The 21,609-nt window shown below is 39.4% G+C and overlaps 1 protein-coding gene across 4 annotated transcripts in view; it reads left to right on the forward strand.

Annotated features, from left to right (window-relative positions):
* Positions 1-18,835, forward strand: part of ATP10D (ATPase phospholipid transporting 10D (putative)) — a 37,691-nt gene extending 18,856 nt beyond the window's left edge. For all 4 annotated transcript variants that reach the window (XM_030948173.1, XM_030948172.1, XM_030948174.1 and 1 more), the window contains 15 exons: positions 1,850-2,085; positions 2,734-2,922; positions 4,977-5,592; positions 5,739-5,845; positions 6,689-6,815; positions 7,972-8,156; positions 9,282-9,591; positions 10,170-10,246; positions 10,786-10,911; positions 11,301-11,501; positions 13,133-13,213; positions 13,469-13,573; positions 14,899-15,086; positions 17,127-17,305; positions 18,270-18,835. In XM_030948173.1, coding sequence (XP_030804033.1) covers positions 1,850-2,085; positions 2,734-2,922; positions 4,977-5,592; positions 5,739-5,845; positions 6,689-6,815; positions 7,972-8,156; positions 9,282-9,591; positions 10,170-10,246; positions 10,786-10,911; positions 11,301-11,501; positions 13,133-13,213; positions 13,469-13,573; positions 14,899-15,086; positions 17,127-17,305; positions 18,270-18,484 — 2,942 coding nt within the window. In that variant the 3' untranslated portion in view covers positions 18,485-18,835. The remainder of the gene's footprint in view (positions 1-1,849; positions 2,086-2,733; positions 2,923-4,976; positions 5,593-5,738; positions 5,846-6,688; positions 6,816-7,971; positions 8,157-9,281; positions 9,592-10,169; positions 10,247-10,785; positions 10,912-11,300; positions 11,502-13,132; positions 13,214-13,468; positions 13,574-14,898; positions 15,087-17,126; positions 17,306-18,269) is intronic.
* The last annotated feature ends 2,774 nt before the right edge of the window (positions 18,836-21,609 follow it).

The raw sequence follows: 21,609 nt of genomic DNA on the forward strand, positions 1-21,609 counted from the left end.
CTGCCTAATCTGAATATGTATTTCTGGGTTTATATCTGTATTTCCCAGGGTAAAGGGATGCCTGTGATTCAGAATAATCCTTCATGCCCCCAGGCTGTGTTCTGTCTAAAGTGACGTGTGTTTCTTGGACCATGGCAGTAGAGCAGTGTGGTGGTGTAAGAGATGCCACGTGTTACTTCAGACAGAGCATGCAGCTTCTCCACAGCCTGGAGGCAAAGCAGAATGGGTGTGTTGTCCAAACCTGCCTCTACAAACACACATACTAAGTCATTGGTGCTGCTCTCCAGTAAAAGGTATCAGTGCCTCGTGTGGGATTTTTTATTTGGTAGTTGTGGAGAGCCCCAGTCTGTTACATTCACACTTAGCTGTCTTTTAAAAGAGCTGTGTTACTAATTTCATGTTGATATCAGGAAGATGGCCTGCCAAGGAAGGCGTAAGCTCTGGTCTCTCTGTTTCCTTGGACTCATCAGAAGAGCGGGATGGAGGACAGGATTCTTTCATTTGTGTTGCAGAAAGAGAAGACAGTAGAAAATACAAGAGTCACAAATGACATAATAAACCTATTTCCATCTCATTTACAGCAACAGACCTGGGGACTGACCTATGGAAAGGTTTTCTGTTTGCATAAAACAGAATTATATCCCACTTCTCACTTCTTTCCTGTACATTTGGTACCACCTGAAATAAAGAAATAGGGAATTAGTGGTGTTGCTGGACATGTCTGTAATGTTGGTTTTTTTGCTGGGATGCCATTGTTTGTATTCAGACTTCAATGAAATAAAGAGGCGATGCACAGCTCTCAGAACAGCTTTTTCATGCTATCTGTGGATTTTAGGCACTGAAGTGCTAGTGTATGCTCATGGAATGCTGTTTTCACAGTGAGAGGTAAAACTTCAAAGCTGAATAGTGTACATAGTTCCAGTGCTTTGCAGAGATTTCAACTTTTGGCATGTGGTCAAACACTCACAGAACTCCAGTGCAAACACTTGGATATGTTCTTCATCAAGCACATGATAGCACAGGAGTGTTTCCATTTGCTACAGAGGTTCTTCACACAGTTGATTTGTGGAGAGGAACAGAACTGCATTTACATCTCTGGCACAAAGGTGTTACACATGTCCGGGCAAAGTTTGATTATTGAAACTTGCTTTTCAATTAAAAACTCAGAAAATGTGTATCTTCTTGTGAGGGGGTGTCCAATTCTGAAACAATAAACGCAGTTTGAATGAGTTCCTGCTAGGAGCTGTATTTATCAACCCCCTGACATACAGTCCTGATCCATCATGACATAATGGCTAGGAAACTCGTCAGAAGTCTGGTCCCATTTTTCTGGCTTAAAGCAGAATTGTTGCTATTATTCTTTATGAAATTTTTTGTTTTATTTCTTCAGAACCTACAGTAAAGTCCTATTCAGTGCTTTCTCAGGCATTCCATTTTAATATGTCCCATCATCTCTGACAAGGTTGTGTTGATACCTGGCCTGAGTCCATCTTGACACAATATGGAGCCATTGGGTCTTCTGATAGTTATAGTTCACAGAAAACAGGCTATTTCCTTCCTATCTCTATGCAATTTCCTTTCACTTGCACATGCATTTGATTCCCATCAATGTGCCCTTCTGGAGGTTGTGTAACTCCATTTTATTTTACTGTGTAGAACACAGATCGTTCTTGTTCCCTCTTCGGATTCAATCCAGTAGAATGCTGTTTAAACAGGAAGACAGTGTGGTGGCTTGTTACAGGTTTAATTTTTCATAAATGGTAGATTATTCTTAACTATATAAGTAATTCCTTACTTTGGACGTATTTCTTTTGCTCATGGAACAATAATTTTGTTTCCCTTTCCTTAGCGAAGAGGTTGGAATCCTATCAAGAGATTGATTCAGAGGATGAGGATTCAGCTGATTGTCAGCGTGGCTCTTCAACCCCTACATCAGAATGTCAGGGGCACAACTGCAGAGCTGTGTGTGAATCTTTGAACAGAAAGTCTTTGAACCAGTTCTCTGGTAGTTACTCTGCATTCAAAAGGCAAGATGAAGCAGGTGATACTCCCAACTCAGGGCACATGGCTTTCAGCAGTCCCATTGTAAGTAGAAGCTGTTTGGTTTGATGCTAAATTTCAGAATTAACTCATGAAGGTATCTCTTTTTACTCCCATTTGATCAGATTGGTTGTCATTTAAGCAATCCCTTCTCTCTTCCACCAAAATTCGGGGCGTCATGCTATTTACAACTGACATTGCAGACACATGTTGGTTCATGAAGGTGTATATGTATACTTTGACTCTTGCTGGTCTGCAGCCATGATCACTTCAAATTAAATTAATGACTTAATAACAGTTTGTTCTTTTATTTTAAGAGGTTTCTAGCATTTTCTTTTGTTTTTAATAAGAAATATCTATATGGTCAATACTTATTTGAGGTTATGTGAGGAGAAAACTCTGCTTCTGTACCTGAAGGTATCTAAATACCATTCATCATAGTTAATTTCTGTTGAAGTGTCTAAAGCTATGAACTCTAAGCCTTTAGTGTTTACCTCTTTGGGCAGGAAGTTGCCATTTTCAATGGACTAGCACGAGGCAGTGAAGATGACAGTGTTCCTCTGTTTCCTGGTATTACAACTCAGTACAGGAGAGAAGTTGTATGAACTTCTACTCTTCGATCGTCTGTAACTGATTTAACCTCCAGAGGCTAAGTTTATAACCTGATGGAAACTTTTGTTCATTTCATAATAGGAAACAGATGTTGTACCAGACACACAGCTGTTGGAGAAGTTCAGTCAAATTTCTTTTCGTTCCTGTCAACAATCAGAAGAAGCTAGCAGCGGGTTATCTTTGGAGACAATGTATATCGCTGATTTCTTTCTTGCTCTGGCAATCTGTAATACTGTTGTAGTCTCAGGCCCCAATCAGACACGTCAGAAGGTAAGAAGGCCTTGCTTTTGGCTATTTGACCATATTTGCAAGTAGCTGATCTCCTTTTGATTCAATTACAAAAAGAAAAATACAATTAACTGACATTTAAAAATATATCCTTTTCGCCTCTGCATTTTTGTCCTATTAGAAAGAAGGGAATTAGAAAGAAGGTAAAACCATGAAGTGCAATGAGTTAATGAATAAAATAATACAGATAAATTGGCTTCAGTCTTTTTGTTTCTGTGACCAGTTGTAACTTTTACAAGTCAAATTTGGAGATTAAATTGCAGTTGTAATTTTTTCCATATTCTAGTTATGGGTTTTTTTAGATATGGGTATAACTTCCTGTAATAATACATTAACAGTCAGGTTACCTTCACAAATAGGTTCTTGTTGGCTGAAAAATAGGAATAATCGCTAAAGATTCACAGAATATTGAAACTGAGAATGCTCTTACCTCATGGAATGCTGTTCCCTGACTATTCAAATAGACATTCAGCAAAAGTATGGAAGATGAATTTTATATGTATATTAGTCTGAAGAAAAATTGCTTTGCAGAATGGCATAAAGTTGTTTCACCATGAATTAAGAGTGCATTTTCTAGTCTGCCCTGGTTTAGTAGTTTGGATTGACCACTTGTTTTTTTTCAGTGCACACAACCTAACTTTTTTTTGAAAATAATACTTTTTTTTTCAAATCTTTTGGGTTTTTTCAGTGTGGGAAGGAGTTATGAATAACATCATTTTTTGCCAATTTTGACTGTGTTGCAGGATAATTCCCAAGTTCAGCTTTGATTTCTTTCCCTCATTACCTGGTGATTTACATTCGTTGACTTTGTTTTTGGAAAAAAAAATCAGTGACATGTGCAGAACTAGATTTTTGTGTCTGCCTAGGTAGTAAACCTACAGCCATAGCTGGAGACATTCACAAAACATATCCTGTGGGATATGAAGTATCTCCTATTTATAAATAATCTTGGTGTTTTAGTGTGATTCCAAGCATTCCCAGAAAGTGTGTAGTAGGCAGCCTAGAGATCCATGTGAGGTGGATGAGTTCATAGTCAATAGTTACCTAGTCCTCGGATGGGATGGAGAATAATATACAAGTGAGAATCTTGGTTTTTGAGAGTAAAATGTCTGAATAACTTGCCAGCAAGGTAGAAGATCCAGGTCACTGATAGGTAGATTGGGAGGAGCAATGTGGAAGGAGGTTTCAGAGTTCGTGATTAGGGAATGACAGGAAAGAACTCAAGGCAACTGGAAATTTCAGTGTTGTCGTAGGAAGAGGCAATGAAAGGACATTCATAGTCTCTGTTTCCATTATGTTGAATGGAGACACATTGCAACTTGCTGTGGAGGACTGAGCCATAGTTTGTCCCTACCTTTTGCTTTTCAGTGGCAAAAGAGAACATGCTTCCTGGTAACTCATTCTTACGTCCTCACCAGCAGTGAGAAAGGAATGTCAGCCTTGTATGCCTGATTTTTGTAAGCTGTTAGCTCCCTAGCTGTTCTGAGTAACAGGGAACCAATTATTTTATAACACTGATCTCAGGGGAACTGTCTTTTAATTCAAAACACTAAAAACTGTTGATAAGTTATCAACAGTTAACTGTTGATAACTGTTGATAATCATAAACTGTACGTTTAGCAATTCTTGTAGCTGGTTAGTGTGGGGGTTGGTTTATTCTTCACAAGTATTTTGCTAATTCAGAACAAGGATTAAAGTGTTTAGTTCAGTTTGCCACAACTTCAGAAAGTTACAGTGTCATACTTACTCTGTTCCTTACTGAAAGTTCTGAAGAGAGGTATTGCATGGAGTCATGAATTAAACTTGAAACACATCCAATTTTCAGACCTGAAGTACTTTCACAGCTTATAGAGGCTGTTTACAGTACTCATTTGGTTTACTTGAGCTGGCCATCTTTAATACAAGCAGTCAAACCCATGGTAAATTTTAAAATACTACTTTCATTATGAAACATAGCTACTTTGTAAGGTGTCTTTCCTTAATATAATAAAAAGGAAGAATTTAGCATAATACTTTCTCTAACTATTCTGTTCCAGATGAGACTCTCTTCGCTGAGTAGGATGCCTATTAAATCACTTGAGGAAATCAGGCAAATGTTCCAGAGGTTTTCAGTCTGGAGACTAAGTTCTTCTCCACTTCCAAATGCAAAGCAGTCGTCATCTGAAAGCCCCAATACTTTTGTGAGAAAACTGTCTGGTTTTAGAATGAAACTGGCTTCACCTACTTTGGATGGAAATGCTCAAAGGATTTCTGAACCTCACAATACTGACAGCCCAGAAAATTCTCAAGTGCCTGGAGAACTCCATCTAGAGAATGTAGCTACTGGTGGTGAACCCAACTCTGCTGTGTCATCTACTGAATTATCTCCCATACCAAAACTATGTTACGAAGCTGAGAGTCCAGATGAAGCTGCCTTGGTTCATGCTGCTAGGGCTTATAAATGTGTTTTACAGTCTAGGACTCCAGATCAAGTAACTGTGGACTTCGCAGGCCTGGGGCCTTTAACGTTTCAGCTTTTGCATATCCTGCCATTTGATTCACTGCGGAAAAGGATGTCAGTGGTGGTTCGGCATCCAGTCTCCAACCAAGTGGTGGTGTACACAAAAGGTGCAGACTCAGTGATGATGGACTTGTTGAGAATTGCATCTGAAGGTATCTACAGAACTTGTAATTCATTCCTTAATGATAAGTTTTAACATTTTGCTACTTCAAGAATGTATTTAGACCTTCAAAATTTTCTGCTAAATTGAGCCTAAACATGCATGTTTAATTTGCTTTCTCTTCTTTTTGTGGGATAGTCCATAGTAATAATTCTGAAATTGAAGAGAAGATTAAAGAGAGAACTCAGCAGCATTTGGATGATTATGGCAGAAGAGGACTCCGCACTCTGTGTATTGCTAAGAAGGTATTTATTTTCATATATATTTTGAAGAATGTTTGCAGTCTGTGACCAGCCTCAGTGGTACCACCAATGGAGCAAACGTCAGGTCTTCCAAACAGATTCTTCTATTGCCACATTTTGTTTATCCTGATGTTTTAGGAGGAATTTGTAAGAAAACCCAGATCAATTCCTGACATCTGCTAGATTGCCATTTTTGTCAGTTCAGGATGCCAAGCATCTTAGTGTCTTAATTTTAAAACAGGGATTGTCGAATAGCCAGATTTTTCTTCAGGAGTCATAAGCAGGTTTCTTTGTGTGAATCTTACCCTAGGTGTAATTCCTGACACAGAAAAGAGATTAAGTTACACCTGTTTTATTTGATTTCACAAAGAGTTTGCAGTGTTACAAGCTGTGGATGCACAGCTGAAGTTGTTTTGAGATTCCATTTTAAATTCAAAGCTGCTCGGAAGTAAAATTCCATAGGGATTGAAACAGGCTAGAAGCCTCTTGACAAAGCTTTATGCAAAGTGAAAGCAGAGGTTGTGTAGCTATGCAGCCATCGAGCTGTACCCAGCTGTGCAGTGGTTCTGTGCCCATTGCCCTGCCTGCCTTCCATCTAAATAGAAATCTGTCAGGCAGCCCCAGGAACCTGCAGGGTGCCAATGAGTAAGTAGCCTGGAAAAGTAATCTAACACTCTTGAACATTGTACTAAATCTGTGGACATCCTGGAGCATGTAAGCAATGCACTGCCAGTGGCTGCACTTGTAGGTTTGGGATGTGGACAGCAGAAGAACCATAAGAACACTTTTGATGCACTGTTCAAAACCCAGTATAGATACATGCCTATGTTTTCCCTCCCTGTGTAGGTGGTGAGTGATGCTGAGTATGCAGAGTGGTTAAATCATCGTTTTTTAGCAGAAACCAGCATTGACAATAGGGAGGACCTGCTGCTTGAATCTGCCATGAGGCTTGAGACCAAACTAACTTTGCTTGGTAGGTAGAAAATACTGTAACTCCCAGGAAAATGCCTGTGATGTTCATAATTGGAATTTGCTTGCAGAGAGCTGTGTTAATCTCAATCTGTGTAACACATAACTTTCTACAGACCTAGAATTTATCATCACTCCTGAATTTTCATAAATCTCACTGGTAAGTTTGTACTAGTTGTAAAGCACATTGAAGACAGATGCTTCTCTCCTGTTGTTTGTAAAAATCTACTGTTGTGGGGATTTTTTTTTTTGTTTCTTTTATTGTTAATATTGTGTATTTCTCTATCTTCACTAGATATTTTAAATGTAATTATAACAAACACATGAAATGATAGTAACAAGTCACAGGCCTGCCTGTGCAAATACTCAGAGATACCCCACTTCTGGGCATATTTTCTATCAGTGTTGCATTCATGGCACAGCAGGTGTGCTTGTGCTGTGTTCTCCTGTAATAACATGGAGAGAAGAAGTCAGGCTTGCTTCTGCCAGAACCATTCCTCTGAAGGTCATTCAGCTATGCAGAAATGGAACAAAAAATGTTTGCTGTAGGTGTGTGAAAGGTAAACTGCAGGCAGTCTGGAATAATCATTTTAGAGAACTGCCCAGCAAATAAGATTTGGAAAACAAAGTGCAAAGGTCTGACTATGGTGGTAAAGGCAGCTGTGCTAGAAGCTGGAGAGACAGATCCTGTTGTGTAAAGGGTGCTCCTTCCCTCATTTTGTGTCATATCTGCTTAGTGTAAATGCCATAAACCTTAATACTAAATGAATTCTGGGATTACTGACTTCAGTTTCTGGAGAGAAGCTGGAAACTGTGCTGCAAGCTGATTCTTTTTCAAGGATATACAGATACCCTTTGCCACTAAAGCCAACAGAGAGAAGTCAAGCTCCTTTGGAGACCTGCTGTCTTGCAGGTTCATGTCTCTGGTGTGACAATAAGCAATATGGGTTGGCCCGAACATTAAATGGAAGGGAAAATAAGGAGGTTAAACAACTTCATACTGCCAGGATGCTTGCTTTCAGGAAATTCCAAGCACGTCATGGTAGCATGTCTGTTTTGGGATGTAGGTACAAAGAGAGAACCAGCGGGTCCTGTCACTCATGAAGCATTTTGGTTTTGGAAATACAGCAGCACTAATCTTTCTGCTTGTCTAAATTAAGGTGCCACTGGCATTGAAGATCGCCTGCAGGAAGGTGTTCCAGACACAATACAGGCTTTACGGAAAGCTGGAATAAAAATATGGATGCTGACAGGTGACAAGAGAGAGACAGCTGTCAACATTGCCTATGCTTGTAAACTGCTGGAACCAGAGGACAGAATCTTCACTCTTAAATCACAGACTAGGGTGAGTAGAAAACTAGATTTTCTTCTCTGCTGAAAAATTCAATAAGGCTAGTCCATGGGACAATACAGAGAAGCAAACGTTGTTTGCTTGGGAAATCAAAGAACATTTGCTTTTCTGTATTGATGTTCTTGTAGGTAAAATACAAAATACTTTCTATGTATGTCCATTATGATTAATTATTTTAATTGAACAAACTTTGTGATTTCTCTCTGTGGTAAGCTAAAGAGTTGACATGGCCTCAGGTTTAGAGGATTGTTCTAAGACCTTTAATTTTTCTTTTTTTGCTCTGCTTATATGTATCTTAAGAAATACAATTCGTATATGTCATAAAAGATAGTGTGGCAAGAATTAAGTGTGGGGAAAATAAAGTGAAAAAAGAAAGGATTTTTAGTCCTGTTGTGTTTGAGGAAAGCTTGGAGTTTGATTTGTGCCAACATTCTCCTTTTACTCTGCTGGGAAATTAGTGTCTTACTTGGCGGTGAGAACTAAGCCTCTTTTGCAGAAGTGCTCTTCCTCCCTCTAATTAGACTCAGAAATAAAACCCAGGATTTGATACTGTTGCATTTGAAAGTAAAATGATGAGAAGATTTAAGAAGATGTATTTTATTCTATGTTGCATGTGCTTTACATGTATTGATAGCACGGACTTTTTGAGCATCTCATATTGATTCTGATAAGGTAAAACATTCCGCAAGGCCAGTTCCTCAGTAATTCATGGCAGCTCACCTGTAATGTGATATGAAGAGAACTTTTGGCTTTGCATGCCAGACAAAAGAAACACAGAGAGCAAAAGTTTTCTCAAAGCTGTATTTATATTACAGAATCCTTAAAGTTGCTTTTTCTGCTAGTTTGTGAAGGTTTTCTGGCTTGCATAGGTTTTTCTCTCTTCTCTTAGTGCAATACCTCAGCAAATCTGCTAAAGCAAAGTTTATTACACTTTCATTAACAACAGTCTACATCCTTTGTGATTTTAAAGGGGTATTCAGCCTCCTGTCTGAGCCTTTCAAGATAAATACTATACAAGGACAGCATTTGACATTTTCCCCATATGTATTTTATGAATTGAAAAGGGAGGCAGAGTACAAACAGTATTTCATAAGATGCCTTTCTCTTGTCTTTTATTAGGATGCCTGTGCCTTGGTAATGAGCAAAATTTTAGAAGACATCCAGAAGAATGCTTCTGTCAAAAAAAAACACAGTGAGAAACTTGGAAATGTCTCTGCAAGTCCCTCCACCCAAGCTCAAGGGTTCAATTCAGGCCTGGTTATTGATGGAAGGACTTTAGAACATGTCCTTCACAACAGCCTACAGAATATTTTCTTGGAACTCACAGAAAAATGTCGGGCTGTGGTCTGTTGCCAAGCCACACCACTGCAGAAGAGTGTCCTGGTCAAACTGGTGCGAAATAAGCTAAAGGCAATGACATTAGCTGTAGGTGAGTCTTGTGGTTATCCTCCTTTCTCTGAAAAGAAGTAGAGGCCAGTTTCTTCTCTTGTATATTTTGTTAATGTCTGTCACGAAATTTATTTTATGAGCAAGATAATCCTTTGAATTGTAGTTGTCTCTGACATGAGATGATGCTTGTCTTCTGAAGTAGAAAATTTAGTCCATAAACTTAGGTCAGTATAAAGCAGTAAGAACAGCATCAGTCATACCATTGTTATATAACATGCAAAGCAGCAAGTGAGAGCATTTTTCTTTCCATCATAACCCCCCAAAATTAGGAGGCAGAGGGAAGATGACTGGCTGTGATTTAAAGCACCCATATTTTGTGGTGCATCATGCCACCTAAATTCTGACAAAAGGAATATCTATTATGTATTTGGAGAACATAGCTCAGTTCAGTCAGGTGTTCCACTTACTAATCCTGTTTTCCTTAGTGCTTTTCAGTGTTGGCCATTAAAATATATTTCTCTGAACTCTCTGGTGTTTGATATTTGTCTTTTCCTGCTACCTCCATAGCAATGTGATAGCCAGCAAAGCTAGTTTTTATATTTTCTCTTTTCTCTGTAGGTGATGGTGCCAATGATGTCAGTATGATCCAGGTGGCTGACGCTGGTGTGGGAATATCTGGCCAGGAAGGCATGCAGGTAGTGTATCCAAAGACAGCTGCAAATGATGTCAGGTTCCATTTTAAATCAGTTCAGAGTGTACTCTGGAGACCCAATAGCTCCACAGTCTATTCCCTTACATGGGCAAAACTTTGCAGCTTGAGCCTCACACCCAGTCCTCAGCATTCCACCAGAAGCAATCAGAAGCTGAATGCCGCAGGTCAAGCTTCAAACAATAGTTTGCTGCCTGTCAGCCAGCTCCATATTTCTCATGTCCTGCAGGGAAATGAGCAGCCTAAGTGTCAGTGTCAGTGATTTCTATGCAGTGATTTATTGTGTGGTAAGAATGATGATAGCCATATTCCTGCCTGTGCTGTGCTGGACTCAGCTCTGTGTGTTAGTTGTAAAGTCTTGTATGGAAGGGGATATCTGAGGGAGGATAGCCTGGCAAGCACTATGTATAAAAAATTGTGAAATAAAAAATTTCCAACAGTGGGTAAGTTGCTTGGTTGGCAGTATGTGAAGCTTATTTTTAACAGTTTGGTTATAGCAGATCCTTTTCTTCTTGTGTGTCGCAGGCTGTGATGGCAAGTGACTTTGCAATCTGTCAGTTTAGACACCTCAGGAAGCTGCTGCTTGTCCATGGTCACTGGTGTTATACCAGACTTACCAACATGGTGCTTTACTTCTTCTACAAGAATGTGGTATGTAGCTGTCCCATTCTAGGAGAATTTTACATATTTTTGAGCACTGAAAGGTTTAGTGAGGCTTTATTTTCTGTTTTCTCTTCCTATTGTGAATGGTTTCAAAAAGCATGTGTCAAACAATTCAGTTTCCCATTTGCCTGCAGAGGCCAGAGACTCTTACTTCTTGGACTAAATTTCCCACTCAAAGCCATTGTTTGATTTCATTAAACAGTGGGTGAGGGGCACTACTAATATGGTGGCAGCACAACTGTTTCAGCAAGTCATGTCTGATTTTGAAATGTTTCCACAGATTACTATAACCAGACCTAAGACCTACCAGTTTTTCTCTTGTTTTTAAAGCATTTGTCAATGGCTAAAATTTCATCATGTCATCTTTGGCTTTTCAGACGTACGTGAATCTCCTGTTTTGGTACCAGTTTTTCTGCGGGTTTTCAGGCACATCAATGACTGACTACTGGATCTTGATTCTTTTCAATCTCCTTTTTACATCGGTGCCACCCATCGTTTATGGTGTCCTGGACAAAGATGTGTCTGCAGAGATACTCATGGAACTCCCACAGCTTTACACAATGAGCCAGAAATCTGTGGTAGGTTACAGAGTGCTTGGCCTGAAGCAAATTGAAATGGTCAGCATTTGAGCCATTTGTGTCTTTCCTTTTATGTTTCATCTCAGACAAACATTGTTTTAAATTATGTTCTCTGTTAGGAAATGTCTAGGCCTGTGCAGTATGTGCACAAATAAAAACCTGTTTTTCAAAAGATTTTTTAGGCTCTTTTCAGTAATAGACCCAGCCTTATCAGATATTTGGATGATAAAAGAAATTAAGGACTTCAGGTAAAGCAATGTACTAGACAAACATTCTTACCAGCTTGTTTATTTCATTCATTGTGTCAGCTGTCAACATGCTTCCTCAAACTGGGATTTGTTTGAGCAAGATGAGGGCACTCTGTATACTCTGTATTTTTTCTTTGTCATATAAAGGTCTCAACTGACAAAGAACCAGAGTAGATTAATTTCAAGTAATCCTCAAAGAACTTCTGTCAGTCAGGGTAGTTTTCACCCTACTGGTATTATCTGAAATTTGCCTTCCCACTTGAAAACACTACACATCATACCTGGTCTACCAGTAAATTCTTTCCAAACATTTAGCACAGAAAACCAGAGAGAGTGGGGGAGTAGTTTATAAATCATAATTATATAACTCAGTGGGGTTTTTCCTGATTTCTGCTTTGCTTAGCATGAAATCTAGCATAATTTTAAATTTGTATTTCTAAATATTTAATAATTAAAATAATATCTTTATTATAACAATTGAAGGCAATGACATAATGAGCCTGAGACAAAATAGGTGCTAATAGTCCAGAGCACTTTCATGAAAGGCAAATAAGTTTTCCACATCACCTTCAGACAGTGGTTCAGTTCTTAAAAGGGCTGAAAGGCTCTTTAGAAAAACCCATCTCTCCACAAATCATAGAGGACATCCTGGATGATTGGGCTTCTCACCTGTGTGTCTCACTTCAGTGCCTGAAGGAATGGGACATAGCTGAGCCAGAGCATAGGTAACTATGGTTTCCTAGGTGCTTGATCTGTCATAGCAGTCTGCTATGACAGAAGTCTTATTCCCTTCTCCCTTTTTTATTTCCTTCATCCATATAGTTAAACTGTGTTCCTAGTGCCAGCTCACTTATCCCATCAGGTCCTCCCAGGAGCTGATTTAACTCACTAAAAGAGCAATGTGTTATTCCTGCAGAAAAGTGAGTTGATTTCTCAATGGTACATCTGATGAGTTAAATTAGCTCACAGAGGAGTCCCATCTACACAGAGGAATCAAGGAGCACACATAACAAAAAGGGATGGAGATAGAAGAAGGTGGGACTTGGTATGCAGTGATGGTAAGCTGCAGGGTACTTCTCTGTCCATTAGCCCCCTCCCCTCCTTGGGAGTCAGCTGAGGCTCTGGTACATCCATTCTGATAGGAAAAGCTGCAGGATCAGAGTTCCCAGAGCTGGCTGCTGATTTAAATACTAACAGTTAGCTATATTAGTGTGGAGGGAGATCTTTGTTCTAATAACTGTAACACAAAAGATGCCTTTTTCACTTGGAAACTAACTGGAATTACTTCTGTAGATAATCATTCCCCAGATTCAAATTAATGCTAGTTAAGGATGCAGCAATTGGCTCAATTTGTTACAATGCCATTATGTTTTTCTCTTACAGGCTTCCTTGCCTTCAGCTTTCTGGATGACCTTGCTGGATGCTTTTTACCAAAGTCTTGTGTGCTTTTTTGTGCCTTACTTTGTAAGTGCTGGCTACAAAATATATTTATACATTTTGACTTACTTAAAACCTAAGCAAATTAAAGAATGGAATGAAGTATTTGATTTTTACTGCCTTAGTATATTCCATAGAATATGATTGTGTACTAAGATCATCATTGGAAAAGAACTGAACTCTGTGTGTGGAAATATGTATGGTACTGAAATTATTCATGCCACTTCATGTTAGGACTGTACATAAAGAATATTTGACACTGACCACCGTCTTCCTTTACAGACTTACTGTGGCTCAGACATAGACATTTTTTCTTTTGGAAACCCCATAAACACAGCAGCGCTCTTCATAATGCTGTTTCACCTTCTCATTGAGTGCAAGTCTGTGGTGAGTACTTTGTTTCCCAAAGAGGATATTCCTTACAGAGTATGTGCACACAGCTTTCAGTAAAATTAAAGGGAAGAGAGATCTTCAAATAAAAAAAAGAGTCAAACCCTAAATATTGTATTTATGTGATCATGTGAGCTCTCCTAACACATCTGTCATTGGAACCAATAGAAATATGACTGAAACTAACAAAACTTGGCCTTTGAATTATTTTTAAATAGTGAAATGATCCTGCTTCCTTTTAAGGTAGGGTGGTTTGGGTTGGATCCATTTTGCAAATGGTAAAAAATCCACCAGTGATCTGCTGAAACTTCTTTGATTCACAAAGTTTGCATCTCAAAGACAACAGTGTAAATTGCTGATTTTGAATGCTTGGAATTGATCATCTTCTCTGTGGCCAGGATAAACAGCTCAGAGGTGTATTCTGATGCCAGAATTGGAAATCTGATATGCTAAGAAACATTATTTCAGTTTTCCAGTCTTAGATAAAGATCTGCCTTAGCTTGGATAAGTCTAGAGTACTTACAAGGGTAATACTTGGGGGTTTGGCTTAATTTTAAAGAAAATACAATAATGGGTACCAGTAGAAGGATACTTATTAATGAATTTTGGTTTTTCTTTGACTTTTTAGAAGTATTTTTAGGATGGCTTTGTAGTGGATGAAATGTCAAGTTGTGATTCAGTCTTTTCACTGTTCTTTTGGGGGTATGACAGCCATAATTAAAATGTCTTTATTGAGAACATATATATATATATGTTCTATATATGAGAACATATATATAGCATGAGTGTATTCACACTCTTATTAGAGAACTTTACTTAAATGTGTTTTGTTTGGCATTTTTTAATGTTGGCAGGCTCTAAGAGCAGTGACAATGTTGTTTTTTTAGTAGCTGTTATAGCCATTGAGGTGTAAAATTACAGAAAAACTCCAGTGTAGAAAGGTAACCAGTGTCTCAAGCAAGATATATAAAGGCGGTGTCATGTGAAGATCTCACCTCCATTTGCTTGTGAAAGCTTTCTGTGCTGCCAGTGGATGAGGTGGTAATCTGAGGCAAATGTCTTTCACAAAAGAATGAAAAGCTATGAATTTATGAGAACTAAAAAAAATTAAATGTCTGGAACACCTGTATACTGTAGAAAGAAGGCTCCATTCTTTCTGGATTGTTTTGTGTGAAATTAGGAATATTATCTGAAAGATGTATCCTCTGTTACATTCAACACCTGCCCTTGGAGGAAAAGTGTGCATGTTCGTGCAAATACAGATGTAAGAGTCTTTCTGTTTTACAGCTTAAATCTTATTTCTTTCCTTGCCTGAATTGCAGACATGGATACATACAGTAGTTATAGTTGGCAGCATCCTGTTTTACTTTGTGTTCACTCTGGCTGTTGGAGCAACCTACAAAACCCACAACCCACAATCAGATTTTTACTGGATCATGGAAAAGCACATGACAGACCCAGTATTTTACTTAGTTTGCCTCCTGACTACTTGCATTGCTCTGCTACCCAGGTGAGTTTCTGTTATATAATTATAGATTACTGCTGTTACCAAAATTAGTTTTCTGTGAGTCAGTGATGTTATGAAACTCTGGCTAGGTCTTTCCTCCCTAGCATCCCACAACAAAAATGAAGATTTCATTACTCTATTAAACCAAGCTATGTGAGGACAACTTTTTAGTTCCATTTAGTTCTCCAAGCAAATTTCAGTAATAAAAATTTTCTTTTGTGACATATAATATTAATTATTGTCTTTGGAGGGCAAAGAAACTTCAATTTTTGTAATCACAGAGTTCATAATTTATATACAAATGAGTTAAATTATTGACCAAAGTTGGACATGTACTGTATCTAGACAAAGAAATACTGTGCTTAGTCTGTGTTAGTTTGTGAAATGATTTTCTGTTCAAAATTTATGTCATGAATATGTACAGGAGTATTAAGAGTGAAGAATGCATGTACAGGCTTGTTTGTGGGGTGGAAACATGCTGACTGGATTCACAAGGGGTCTTGATTTTTTTTTGGTTTTTTTTTTGTTTGTTTTTGTGGTTTTTGTTTGGTTTTTTTTTTTGTCTCATTGAACTTCAAGTTTAATTATTAATTCACCCTGGAAGGGCAGTAGTATTGGGTGGAGGTGGAAGACTCCAGCATGCTGAGCAGGGAGATGCCTGAATGAGCCAACAGAGCAAACCAAACCATGTGAAAACCAGTGAAAGAGACGTCATCGAACCTTCCCTTTAGCTTTCTTTAGTAGCCACAGCTATCTTCATTTCACTGCCTGAGCATGAATTCAAGTCTGTAGCCTACTAGTGAAGTGCCTCCAGTGCTAATTACTCATTCTTCTGTGTTGTGTCTCTTACTTTCCCTCTTATATAATTTCAGAAATAATGAGACTTGAAATTGAATTGCAGACAGATACTGAGAAGAGTTGAGGAGAATAAGTGCTGTTTCCTGCTCACCTGATGTAATTTAATATCATTAGACACAATCTGAGCACAGTTTCTGGATCAAGTGCTGTAGTGCAGGCTGCATAAGTTACCAGCCCTGCCAGTAGGAAAGCTGGCAGAGCCATGCCTGTAGATGACTGCAATGGCCACCAAGTATTAAGTCCTGTTTGAACACGTCTGATCTGTGTCTTAGGCATGTCATCTAGAGTTTTACTGCACTCACTGGGGATTATGACTGATCTGATCTGACTGATGGCTTTGGTTCATACGTCAGCAGAGTGACAAACCGTGAGGTGCAAGAAACATGTGGCTTTCTGTCCCTGCTCTCAGCTTGGTTCAGGTGGTGACAGTAGGGCCTTTTCTTTCACACACAGTAAATCTCCCCTACATGACAAATTATTAGATAAAGGCTGTTCTGAGACCTTTTGGTAGGGCTGTAGAGAGCCAAGGTAGGATAAAGGTTTCAGCTTGGTGGCTACTTCCAATGTGTGGCTGTTGCATTTTGAAGACAACAGCAGTCTTCATGGTGAATTAAAGGCAAACTATTTAGAAATTCCTTAAGTCATAAGTACTCTCCCTGTGTCAATACCTCAAAAGATTTATAGCTGTTGTGGCTAATTTCAGCTTTTCTACTGCAGTGATTTGAAGCAGAAGTACCTGTTATGGGACTACTGCTGTCACAGGCATGTTTTTTCCCATGTTTACTTCTGATACGATCCTTTGTATGGTGCTGAAAAGCCTCCACTTAGGGTATTGTGAAACCAGGGGGTCCTCTGCAGCTTCTGGCATGAGGGAGTGAGACTGGGGCTTCCACTGGAGGTTTAAAAAAGTTCTCTTACAGAGGGACAGACGTTGGATGCCCTGCTGCCTGAAAATTCACTGCAAAAATCTGTGATTAAATCCAACCTAAATTGCCAGTTAAGTCAGTTCTAATATCACAGAATTATAGAATGGCCTGGGTTGGAAGAGACCTAAAAGATCATCTAGTTCTAGTCCAAGAACTAGGCTTCAGGTTTACTTGAATGGTGTTTGGTTTCCTTTAGTCCCTGGAAACAGTTTTGGGGTTTCTTTTAAACAGCTTTTTTGTAACTGTGTTTATTTTGTAGGTATCTGATAAGAGTTCTCCAAGGAACACTGTTTCCATCTCCAGTGTTGAGAGCCAAGTGCCTTGTCAGACTGTCTCGTGAGGAGCAGAGGAAAGAAATTAAGAGATGGAAAGATGAGTGCAATGTGAATTATAGGGTGGAGCTCCAACCTACTTCTGTGTCTTCCAGCTTAGCTGCAGGTGCTGTATCAGAGGAGGAAAGCACTGACAGTGTTTTGCCAGCATCTAAAACACCTTTTCAGACCTGTTCAAGAGATGGGTTATAAAAGAACACCTCCTTCTTACCAGACATTCAGGATGAGTCTGGGGAGTACAAGTGGCTTGAACTCTGAAGAGACTGAATTTACCATAAGAAACTAATACTAATACATTTGGTGGCAATAGATCATGTGCCGAAGTCTCTGTGTGTGCTTCTGAAAAGGGCAGCAGTGCTGTATCTCTAGCACACAGAGCAGTTCTGAGTTCTGTTTTGTGAGAAGAAGATGCTTTACTGTATTTTACAAAGTTGGAATGCTAGCTGGTTAAACACAGGAGTAATAACTGCTGATTTCTGCCATGCTGTGGTTTTGTTTTCTTCAGCCAAGGTAGATGATGAACACATTTCCTTAAAAGCTTGTTTGTAAGACTTTCCCATAATTTATTAAGATGTTCACAGTCTAAATGTCTGGATTATTTTTTATATTGCTTCACACATGAGACTTTGCATACTGCTTATTTCGTGTATGCAACATTGCATAACACCTCGTGGTGTTATGGGCAGGAGTTTACATGAATGTGGATTTGCAGAATCCAGTTGAGGTAAGTCACCCTGCTCCCTTACACTGCTGCCCTAGAGCCCTAGCATGCCCTGGGATTCACCACTTGCTGAAGTATGAAGTAAGCTGCAGGGCTGGGATGTGGTGTTACTGGTTGGCTTGTTTCAGGACTTTTTATTACACGTTGTAGTGCGTGTAGACAGCAATTTATATAATCACTGTGATCCAGTTTGTTCACCAGGCTATTGCATGGGCCATCTCCCTGCTGGACAAACACCATTTGAACCATAAGAGAGAAGCCCAAATGAGACATGTGTAACATGTCTCCCTTGCCTTCTTCTTCACATAAAGAACAAATCCTAAGTGCACCCTTTTGTTTTCCATGACAGGTCATCCTCCAGGTGTATCACTCCATTTTGACTCTGTGTGCCATTTCATGTTGGCTGCCACCAAAAGGACTTCTTTCCCACCTCACCCAATTCAGATGTTGGCTGGCTGTCTTTTCTCTAAACTACCTCATGCCTGTACTGCAAAGTTGTCAGCCAGCAGCAGTGAGGAGCTCCAGTCTGTCTTCAGGTCTTCCCTTAAAAATAGCAGCTTTTAGCTGGAAACATCACTCTTCTTCACTCTCAGGTGTTTTTAAACTCCTCCAGGCTTTTATGATAATCAGCTTAAGTGTCTCTAAAGGCTGCTCAAAAGAGTGCATCATGCATTGCATGTCTCACCTTTAAGTGCTGTTGTTCATCTGTCTTCCAAGATAGATGAGTCCTGCCCTCTATCAGTTTTCCACGGCTCACACACTGCACAAAAAGTGGCTGAGGTGCGTGTGGCAACTTCTAGATTCCAGAGTCTCTAAAATACTGCCTCCTTTTTACTTCCCTTTCCAAAAAGTTACATGGACAATTTAGAGAGGAGCTTAGGAAATCTGTTTGTATTCACTAGCACCTGTTGAAATAAACAGTTTCCTCAAACTGTAGCTGCTAATGAATTCTTAGTGCTGAGCCTATTTTTTGGTTCTGTTACTTTGAGAAAGTTTCTGCTTTCAAATTGCCAAGATTTGTGTGCTTATTTTTAGACACCATGTTTTGGGCAAGGGCTCTGCTTTCTAATTGAACCATGAGCTTTCCACATCAGTGATCAACATTACATATTCCACATCTTTTAAGATCTCTGAAAGAATTTAAACAAACACTGTGAGGTCTGGACAGCTGCTGCTATACAGGGCAGATATTGAGGGCATGCTGAGTTCATTCAAATGCCAGTCACCATATGTTACCAAATGTTTAAAACAGCTCTGTGTTCAAAAGGTAGAATGTAATTAGGGCTGACTCTATCCCTAGTGTTAGTGAGGGGAGAAAGAGAAAATATATTTTGTTTAGCCTGTAGAAGAAAAGTAGTGGAAGGAAAAGGTGATGACAGCCATTTCTGAATTTTTTTTTTTTTTTTTTTTTTTAGTTCAGTTCAACATATGACAAAATGTTTTTGGTAGGTTCTAACATAAAGTTAGTGGAGACCTTTGAAGTGATGGCAGGTATTCAAACTCCAAGAGATTGTGTTGGTTTGAGTTACTTTTTCAGATGTTTATCTGTAACATCCTTCTTGCTGTGGGGGGGGGCACCTTGCCATACTCCAGGTTTTCCAAGTGGAACATCTCAGCTTTCTTGACAAGAAATGAGAGCTGCAAGGCTGCAAAACTGTGAGCAGGTTGTGCAGGGAGACAAGCTGGTACTGGGGCAGAATAATACAGGAAGAGAGTTACTGGGATGAAGTGAAATCATCTACTCTGCTCCACCCTTGTCCTTCCTAGTGGATGTTATCCTGCTGTAAAGAGCTCCAGAGAAACAGGCAGTACTCTCCTGCCCTCAGAGTCAAATAGTGGTTTTGTTTTCATTATCTGACCTGAATGTTTCTTCTGCACTTTAAATCCACGGCCTCTCTGCACTCATGGCCACAGAGAGGAGATTGGTCCATGTTTTACAGGTCTCTATGACTGAGGTATGTTGAACTTTGATGAGGGAGCTCCAGCACTTCCAGTGACCTGAGGGAGTGCAGGCCTCAGCTCTGTCCCCCCTGCCTCTGTGAAAAAGAGTCTGAGGACAGCACCAGCCTGTGACCTGCCCTCTTGTTGCCTCTGCTGCAGAAGCAGAACCTACCAGCACATTTGACAGGTAGATGATAATTTTGTGTCAGGAGTTTGCATTGTTTTCATACAAAAGCTGTAAGTATTCAGAGTAAGATCTTCCAAAACCTTCTGACTAAGCCACGGCATCAAAATACCTACATGAAGAAATATGAGTGGGAGCTGTCTGTTAGACCTGGGACCAGCTCCATGATGGACATTTAAATTGCTATTATGTGACTCTTTACAAGCCTCAGCACTCCATTACTCACAACTTAGTGCAGTGAGGCTTTCAGGACACTGTTCCTCTCTGCTGAGATTGTGAGTGCTTTTGTACCACTTGAAGTAGTGAAAAGTAACGTGTGTGTGTGTGTGTGTGTGTGTGTGTATTGCATATTGGTACTTCATATTGCTTAAAACTGCCCTCTACAGTCTGTTTTATTAGAGGATTTCAGCAAGCAGTCTGGGTCGTAACATAATTATCTGTTGGGTAAAACTTGTTTTGGGGGTTGGTGTTTTTTTGTTTTTTGGGTTTTTTTTTTTTGTTTGACTGTTAGGTTTTTTTGGTGTGGTGGTTGGGTTTGCTGGGTTTTTTTGTGGCGGACAAACAGCAGAAATAGCTGAAGGCATTTGCTGTCTTTTATTGAAGGGGAGATGAGGGTCATGGGTCTTTAAGAAGAGCTTTAAAATATTAATTGGCCATAACTAAAGTAGTGCCAAATGAAGGGTGGAAACACATGGTGCTCCCTGTGCTTCTCAACAGTTCGCTGTTCCCTTTATTATTTTTTTTAGCACTGAAAATGTCACAATCACCTGCTTGCTTCTCCACTTAGGCACATCATGATCTGACTTTTCCATTTTGAAAATAAGTTTTTTAAGAGCATCTCACAGGTGCCCTTCCACATGTCATGAAAGGAAGCACAGCATTTACACTTCTTTAACATGAAAACAAACCAAAACAACCATCTTCAACTGCCCCAAACTTTGCAGCTACATCTAGAACAGCCTTAACTCTGATTTTGATGTGCAGTATTTGATTTCCAGAAGAAAGTACATTTTAAAATTTTTTATTTCTCAGCAACCACACCTGTGCTAAACATTTGTGGGTGGCAGTCAGCCACAGCCTTTTCTGAGTATTTTGGCAGCACAGTGAGCTTTGCTCTGTACGTGGGGCACAGTTTGAGCTGATGTTTAGCCTGAGCTGTGTTTTCCACAGCCCCACTGGTCGCAGCACAGGGCTGAGGACTGGCTGAGGACCAGCTAAAGCAGAGAAGCCACTGCTCCCACCAGCCCTGGCTCTTGGCCAAGGCTAATGGGCAACTTCCAAATGTGACTGTCTTAACAACATTCCCATAGCTGAATTTCAGTGTGATTTTTTTAATTTTTGTTATTATTATTATTATGTTACTCTTGCCCTCATGGTCCTGGCTTCCTTATTGCAGTGGAAAGGTAAATTTTAACAGTTTTAAGGTTCTGCCTGCTTATTATTTTGATTTCAGCATGTGTACATGTTGTTGAAATTCTGTGTACAACTTATAAGAGATTTTTTTACTTAAAACTAATTGCATTCCAGAGCAAAATCACAGAACAAAATGCGTTCAGATTGCAGA

Source organism: Camarhynchus parvulus, chromosome 4 (assembly GCF_901933205.1).
Source record: "Camarhynchus parvulus chromosome 4, STF_HiC, whole genome shotgun sequence".
NCBI classification, from domain to species: Eukaryota; Metazoa; Chordata; class Aves; order Passeriformes; family Thraupidae; genus Camarhynchus; species Camarhynchus parvulus.